Genomic DNA, 8703 nt, shown 5'->3' with positions numbered 1-8703 from the left:
GGCCAGACGATCCGAGGGAACAATTTGCATTTGGCCAGACCCCTCGAGGGAAGAATTAGCATGTAGCTGTAACATTTGGCAAGACCGTGCGAGGGAACAATTTGCATGTGCATGTAACATATGGCCAGACCTGAGCGAGCATTAGACTTTTGGAACAGTATTCATGAATTTGACACATAGCATGGATGTCGTAAAAGTAGTCAGATCACATGATTTGTTAGTCCGTTTTCATACAAGAGTAGAAGAGTTTTCACAGAATGCCTGTTCAAGACAAAACGTTACATACGCAAATTACTGCATTACTGGGTCAAAATGTTTTGCTAAGGGCGTTTCGTATAATTACGGTTCTAGGGGTCTTTATCCTTTTTTTCCCCGCAGATGATGAGCACTGTTTCAGGACAACAGCGTCAACAATACAACGTGTATATCCGTGGATTCTTCAGGGCCAGGATGCCACTACTTTTAGAGTTGGTTATCTTTATCTTGATGTGCTGTTGTCGCAACCTTTCTGCCACATCGAATCATCGCCAGTGTCATTTTAACCAGATCGAGCACTACCTAAACTGTAGCTCCAAACGACTGCAATACGTGCCTAGCGAAGAATTTTCTTCCGATATCCTCGGCATTGACCTTAGTTCAAACAAGATAACGAAGGTACAAAATTGGACATTTTCAAACGTACCAGCATTGGTATTCCTGGACCTTTCCAGTAATTTGATCCACACTATTGAATCGACAGCCTTTGATGGTCTCTCGAAGCTTTTGTCTTTGAACATATCCAACAACCAATTTTATCTCAGCGTCTTTAAAGCCAAACTGTTTGAGCCTCTTGTGAGCTTGAAGGAAATAAGGCTACATAAATATCTGAAATCAAAGAGCACGCAAGAGTGGGAAAATATAGATGAAGCTTTTGGAAAACTGAAAAACCTTACAAGGCTCTATATGGACTTTCCCCCTGATTTCAGATTTGGTGACGGATTTGGGAATCTCACAAAACTGATTGCTATTTCTACATCGAATGACTTATCAGAGCAAAGCCATTGTGATATTAGATCTATTCACAACACAACATTTGAAGTTTTTAGAAACACATCATTAAGGGAGTTGCGTCTCTTTCAGTGTAACATTTCCTCTTTTGACATTGCCTCTTTTGAGCCTTTATCGTCTTTAGAAGTCTTGGACCTTTCCTATAATATGAACGCTGGGTTACTAGCTGGTTACAACTCTCTCTACGGGCTACAAGGTCGCAATATGTCAGAAATTAAATTAGGGCTGCTGAATAATTTTACAAGTACAAGATTCGACGACAGCTTTATTCTGATTTCGAGCCATTTTCGGTATTTAAAATACATTTGCGTGAAATCGTTAGATTTCTCCCAAAATTTTATATCCTTCATTAAAAACAATTTCCCAAAGAAAGTTAACATCGATTGTCTGGAAAATGTAAACATATCATTTCATGCATTACACATTCTCCCTGTAGATTTCTTGTATGCTTTTTTGCTAGCTCCCTCTCTGAAACACATAGATATTAGTCATGGCTACAGTTTTCCTGAATCACGAGGGTACCACATACCGAAGGCGCTGTCACTCAACTATTCACTAGCGGTGCCACTGCCACCGAATTTGGAAACGCTGAACATCAGTAGTTTTGGAATTTGGTTTTACGTTAACTTAAAATCCAAATTTATCTTTGCGTCCAAACTGAGATATCTAGTATCTTCGTACGTCAACCTTGACAACTGTGATGGTCAGAGCGTCTTTGGGATGGACAACCTTACTCATCTAGACATCTCGGGAATTCTTTGCGAAGCGATTTCCCCTGAATACTTCCGCAGTTTTCCACATCTCGTCCAACTTTCACTTTCCAATTCCCCATATATCAAGACGGCCCTAATGACTCAAACGCCATTTGTTTTACTCGAGGAATTGGAGGAAATCGACTTATCGGGTAATAAATTGATTGGTTTGCATCCACGATTATTTGAGCAGAACAAACGCCTTCGTAAAATAAATTTGGCCAACAACAAATTCCAGGCTCTGCCCACCACACTTTCCAGCATTGTCATTCTCCAACAGTTGGACTTGTCCGCCAATGTCTTTACGGATTTAAGTGAAGAAGAGATGAAGATCTTTGACCGATGGATGATTAGAAATGACAAAGGCAAATCGTTCAGTCTTCTGTTTGCAGGAAACAATCTCCAGTGTACCTGCGAAACGGTCCTGTTCATTCACTGGCTTCATGAAAGACGAAACAATATCGATTATCAAAGAGATTATGACTGTTTCCTTTCTAACGGCTCCCGTACGTCTGTTCATAGATTCGCAAAGCATCTAACCAACTTTGAGGTGAAGTGTGTCAGTGAAACCTATCTTGTCATATCGGTAGTCAGCAGCTTGACATTAGTACTCTTGGTACTTTTGCTGGCAGCCACATACCGTTACAGATCAAACCTAAGATACTGGCTGTATACACGCCTCCAGCCGCCCGAAAACATGTTCTCCAGTGGACTGGAATATGTTTACGATGCCTTTGTGGCCTACTCCTCTGTCGACTACGACTGGATCTATGGCCAGTTGCGCCCAAATCTCCAAGGGACAGACGACGACCCTATTCGCCTATGCATCCACGACAGGGACTTCACCCCCGGGAAGCCGATCCATGAGAACATTGTTGACACAATTCGGAAAAGCCGAAAAATTCTTTTGGTCATCAGCAAAGGATTTCTGGAGTCTCGATACGGACCTCTGGAAATCGAATACGCAGGTATGAAATCTCTTGACGAAGGCAAGGACAATATTATACTGTGTGTGTTAATGGAAGACATCCCAGTTCGGCGGATGCCAAAGGCTCTGAGAAACCTCTGGCACAAAATTACTTTTCTCAAATGGACCAGTAACCCAGAGGAACAAACCATTTTCTGGCGAAACCTAAAATCCGCTTTAAATTCATGTTGAAATTGTTCTCGTTGCCACATATGTAGTGGTTATTTTATCATATACGGAAAATGGGCTAAATTTCCCCCTATGTTGCACATTTCACCAGATTCCGAGAGTCCTAGAGATCTTAGAATGGTGATTAGAGGTTTGTTAGGAATGTAGGATTTATTTGATTTAATATTTGATTTATTTGATCGTTGCTTTATGCCATCCTCAAGAATGTTTCACTTGTACGACTGCAAGCCAGCAATAGTGTCCGAGGAAACCGGACAGAGCCTGGAGGAAACCCACGACCATCGGGAATGGAACGTATACAGGATGATATCTTAAGTACTGGATAAATGTAACTTTCAGCACCAAACGTGATAGTTAATGGTGTCTATTAGCTGCTAGAAATGCAATTGCTTGGCGAAATCTTATAGGTTATTTTCCGTGTTTGCATATATTTATCTATAAATCTTCGTTTTCAGAAATACTATATTTACATATTTACCTTTTCAGAAGTGTAGAACCATGTATAAAGACTGTATATAGGCCTAAATATATCCTATCACTAAAAAAAATCACTACAAGGAATCGGCTGTAGTTCGGGTTATGCAAGGATTTGTTATTAATTTGATGGGTGTTTTACGCCGTACTCAAGAATGTTTCACTTGTACGACTGCAGCCAGCAATAGGGTCAAAGGAAACCGGACAGAGCCTGGAGGAAACCCACGACCATCGGGAATGGAACGTATACAGGATGATATCTTAAGTACTGGATAAATGTAACTTTGATCACCAAAAGTAATAGTTAATGGTGTCTATTAGCTGCTAGAAATGCAATTGCTTTGGCGAAATCTTATAGGTTATTTTCCGTGTTTGCATATATTTATATATAAATCTTCGTTTTCAGAAATACTATATTTACATATTTACCTCTTCAGAAGTGTAGAACCATGTATAAAGACTGTATATAGGCCTAAATATATCCTATCAATAAAAAAAATCACTACAAGGAATCGGCTGTAGTTCGGGTTATGCGAGGATTTGTTATTAATTTGATGGGTGTTTTACGCCGCACTCAAGAAAATTTTACTTATACGACGGCGGCCAGCATTATGGTGGGAGGAAACCGGGTAGAGCCCGGGGGAAACCCACAACCATCTGCAGGTTGCTGGTAGACCGCAGAGGAAGCCAGCATGAGCTGGACTTGAACTCACAGCGACCGCATCGGTGAGAAACTAATGGGTCATTACGCTGCTCTAGCGCGCTCTACACCGGGTACTTCTGTTGGCTCCAGCCATAAATTTAAATCTGATCATCCAGTTAAATGCGTCGATTGAATAAATAATACTAGTGTAAATCTTACAAATTGTTGGCAACTACAAATGGGGATTTGAACCACAAACCAAACCTAAGCTAGGTTTTCCACTGGAATATAATGTGTTTATTCAGATATGTACATCTCAGAATATCAGCCAATATATTTAGCAGATACAAACAATAAATGTTAAAAGAAAGTTACAAGTTGTTCGCTGAAATGATGAAGAGCACTTTCGTTGATCAGTGAAACAACCTTGAGTCAGTCGTTTTATCTCACTGTAACACTCAAAAAAGTTTTTGTGTTAACTTTAACAGAAAGTCTGTTGTCTGAGTGATTCTAGAATGTATTCTATTATAATAACACCCTATTCTGCTATATTCGACATAAAGTTCTGTTAGTTTAATATACAATAGGCTTTCTGTTAAATTTAACAAATTATTTTTTGAGTGATGTAGAGATGTGTGTTTTGCATGTTGTGTGCACCTGATGTAGCTTTATATCACAGTACATAGTTATATTTAGCGCTCTTTAAGCTTTATTCATGCACGTCTTAATTTTCTAAGAAACACACATAAACTTTAAAACATAGCGAGGTAAAACAATGATACATAATGATAAATAATAATGATACATCTTTGAGTCTGAGTTATGCTATATGTAATCTTTAGAGTGGGTTATACCGGTTAGTTTATTAATATTGACTGGTCAGACGGATATACTTTGCTTGTTGCACAGAAGGTAATTATATTGATGGTAAGTCACCCACCATTGGCAAGTTAGTCATGAACTTCCTAACGTGCGAAGTATAGATATATGCGCACCTATGTAATTGGTTGAAGACAAAGTGAAAGGTACTAAACAGCTGCGTAAAGGCCCACACAAGCGTCGTTTAAGGTCACAACAGTGAAGATATGGGAATCGGCACATCACAATGTCCTAGGCCCGGACTCAACACGCGCCCCGTGTGTTTTATCAAGCTTTAATATACCCGCTTCCTCAATGAACTTTACAAATCTTTCACGTTTCTGCCGTACATTGGTACTCTGAACGACAATAAGTACATTCGTGTGCAAGTTGTGCGCTCTGAACCTAGCGGCGTGTGGATCTTCCAGCAATGTGTGGATGGCCGGTTTGTACGGTTTTCTTCCGTCTGTCTTGGAAGAAAAATATTCGTGAGCTCGGCGTAAAGATCAATCAAATACATAAACCTAAACCTTCATTGACAGTTACTAAGTTTGTCCGGTAACAGGCCGTTGTATAAGTGAAAATATTCGCGATAACGGTATCGCGATCGGGTGACAGGACTTAAACACGTGGAATCACCCGCAAACACGTGGAATCACCCGCAAAGTGGCGAAAATATGTTTCTCATCATTACAATGCCATTATACAGCTTGGATCAAGTTCCGTTCCAAAGCTAGCGATGTAATAAAAATTTAATACTTTGATCGTTGTTTCATAAAACCAGCGAAAATTTAAAACATCAGTATATAATGTACAGTTACCGACTGTTTAGTTCAAATTGTAATATTGTTTTCACAAGGTTGTTTAAATGAAATTTAGCCACACTGCATGTGGAATCTCCCCACTGCTCAATATTGACTCATTCCAATATAGGCTGAACTCTGTATAGTCTATTTTGGCACATGTAAGTCAGATATGTAGATGAAACAAACTAAAATTCGCAAATATAGCTGCAAAATTCGGTATGAAGAACATGGGTGTTGTCTAGTACTCAGACCCCTCGTTGCTGATCGAAGATATATTTGAGTGCATGAGTGCATGGGGTTTAACGTCGTACTTAACAAGTTTTCAGTCATTTGACGACGCAGGAGTCCTTTGGGTGCATGCACGTGTAATGTGCCTGCTTATTGCAGGACGGAAGTGTGACCCGACCCAGGATTGAGGCTGGATCTACCGTTCCCGAAGCGGACGCTCTACCAATCGTGGTCTCGGGGCCGGTCACGATATATTTGATGATTTGGTCAACCGCTTAATGGTTACTGAATGGATCGCCATAATCTTTACAAACCGGAAGGCAGACTGAGACTGAGACACTTATATGTTTGTGTCAGAACAAGCCGCAAAAAGTCAATGACAATTTGCACTCGGGTCCATCGTAAAGTAAATGCCACTTGTTAAAACACTCAAATACAATCTTGATGTTAACAGATAGTATGTCGTCTAAGTGACAGCGGAATGTATTCTGTCATTATCACAAAATAACAGAATCTTTATGCTGAATCAACAAGAATAGGTGTGTTATATTTAACAAAACAACCTGCTGCAACAGCAGAATAAATTCTTGCATCACTCAGACAACAGACTTTCTGTTAAAACTGACAGATTAATCTTTTGAGTGACGAGGCCATGTCAAAGATGTGACACACTCACCGACCGACTTTCAGGGGGTGCTTCCCGCGGCTAAACTAGGGTAACTGTGTGGAGAGTATTTTCTATATAATGACAAATGACTGACTATACCTGGGTAACAAGGGCATGCAACACGATGCCTTGAAACGGGTGTAAAATAATTATTGAATAAGATAACAACCGCGGATACCAAATGATTTTTATTTCATCATTTCTCTTCAAATTGAAAGAAAAACTGTCGACTGTATATAGCATCAAAATAAAAAAAAGCAGATTGTGAAAAGCAGCATGTACAAAAAATGTTAACTGAAAGCTGTAAATATATATTTATTCTATATAAAGATGGTATATGCTATATACAAAATGCCTCTTACAGAGTCCTGAGCTAGGTTCACGATTCAAACATCAAGTACCGTTTTACAGATATAGTTATTAAAAACTCGCTTCATACGTTACAAATAATTTGTCAAACTGTAGGAAAAGTCATATACTGCAGGTACATCAACAACACATTTAACTAAAACGAAGCACTACATACTCGGTTCCATTTAATTAAAAGCCACATTCTTAAAATTTTGTATATCAACTTTCTTGTTCAGTTTTAGGAAGTGAATACAATGTCCAGGTTATAACCTGGTTTACAGAAGAAATACGCAAAACTTTCTGCCACGTTTTTAATGCGTGAGGGTCAGTCAACTTAACGTCGGTCTTACAAGGGCAATGCAGACCACTTATTATCAATGGAGCCCTTGCCGAGAAGAGTGAAGATGGCGAAATGTCGAAAAAAAGTGCCTGTTCACGAAGCAAAGTAATAGTGTCTGACTGAAGTTCACCAAGAGCGAACAAGTTCAAATCCAGCTCCTGTTGCTTGCCTGTGCTTTTTAGAAAGTAGGTTTACGAAGTACATCAGTATTGTTACATAAAGGCATGACAGAGGCTATGCGGGCCTATATATGCGGGGTTTTCTACGGCTATATACTGGGTTTACCAGAGCTATATGCTGGGGTTGCCACTGCTATACAGGATGCCTTTGCCATTGCTATAAAGTGGGTTTGCCAGCGCTATATGCTGCGTTTCCCATGCTTGATTTTCTCTACGCATAAACCTGACCGTCAATACTGAAGCATTCCTAAGCCACTGGTAAACAGATTTCCACTCAGGGAATATCTGAAACAGATGCTGTATTATATCCATTACATGTACCCCAATTCTTCTAATTTTTGGGACACCTGGTCTGCTGAAAAGGAACCTTCAACCATGTCAGCGACGGTTTGATTTTATATTGTGGGAAATGTCCAAATTCCATGTCTAGGGCCGTTGTTTTTTTTTAAATACGATGCAAACCATCAAAAAAGTTAAGTACAATTAAACAATTACCTAGGCTTCTGTTAGCCTGAACTAACTAGTATTTCATGGCTTTCGAGTGCTATCGACCTTTTTTTTTCGTTTCACTCCATCAGAGAAGACACTTACAGATTTTCAAAACATGCCCTGAATATGTATACATTCAAATTTAGTAAAACTATCCCTAATAAATATAAAATAAAAATTAAAACCATAAAACGCTGATGCCCATTTTATCACTTGCTATGAAACAGACAACCAATCGATCAAAAGTGGTATCTCGGTCATTTGTGTAAGAATGCACCAATCATCAGGCTATAAGTAAGTCATCTGTGGAAAATGGAATGTTGTTTGAAAATCTATAACAAGGCTGAGAAATGGAATGGTATTTTGTCAAGTATACATTATTCCACCTCGTATAAAATATACATCAACTGAGAGACCACAACACTCCTTCAACAGGTGATGTAACTGTCTTTGTCAAGAGTATTAATACACTGTATGTGGATTACTTACGTCTTATACAAATATATCAGCTGCTTTTTCTGTACATACATACATGTATATCACAATACATACTATATTTGTTAGTGTTTCACTGATACATGTTAAACATGCAATCAGATTAGAAACACTCACATAACAGATTACACATAACAGATGTTTATAAAGGATGCAAAACTTATAGCACAGTATATACCAAAATAATCAATGTCCAACGGTGTAAAATGTGGTATATT

General features: G+C 39.0%; 1 protein-coding gene across 1 annotated transcript; it reads left to right on the top strand.

Annotated features, from left to right (window-relative positions):
* The first annotated feature begins 450 nt into the window (after positions 1 to 450).
* Positions 451 to 3089, top strand: LOC135473397 (toll-like receptor 13). The gene is made up of 2 exons (XM_064753247.1): positions 451 to 1291; positions 1484 to 3089. The coding sequence occupies exons 1-2, from the start codon at positions 451 to 453 to the stop codon at positions 2956 to 2958; spliced, it is 2316 nt and encodes a 771-aa protein (XP_064609317.1). The 3' UTR covers positions 2959 to 3089.
* The last annotated feature ends 5614 nt before the right edge of the window (positions 3090 to 8703 follow it).

This window comes from Liolophura sinensis, chromosome 8 (genome assembly GCF_032854445.1).
Source record: "Liolophura sinensis isolate JHLJ2023 chromosome 8, CUHK_Ljap_v2, whole genome shotgun sequence".
Lineage (NCBI taxonomy): Eukaryota > Metazoa > Mollusca > Polyplacophora > Chitonida > Chitonidae > Liolophura > Liolophura sinensis.
This window is presented reverse-complemented; position numbering and strand designations above follow the sequence as displayed.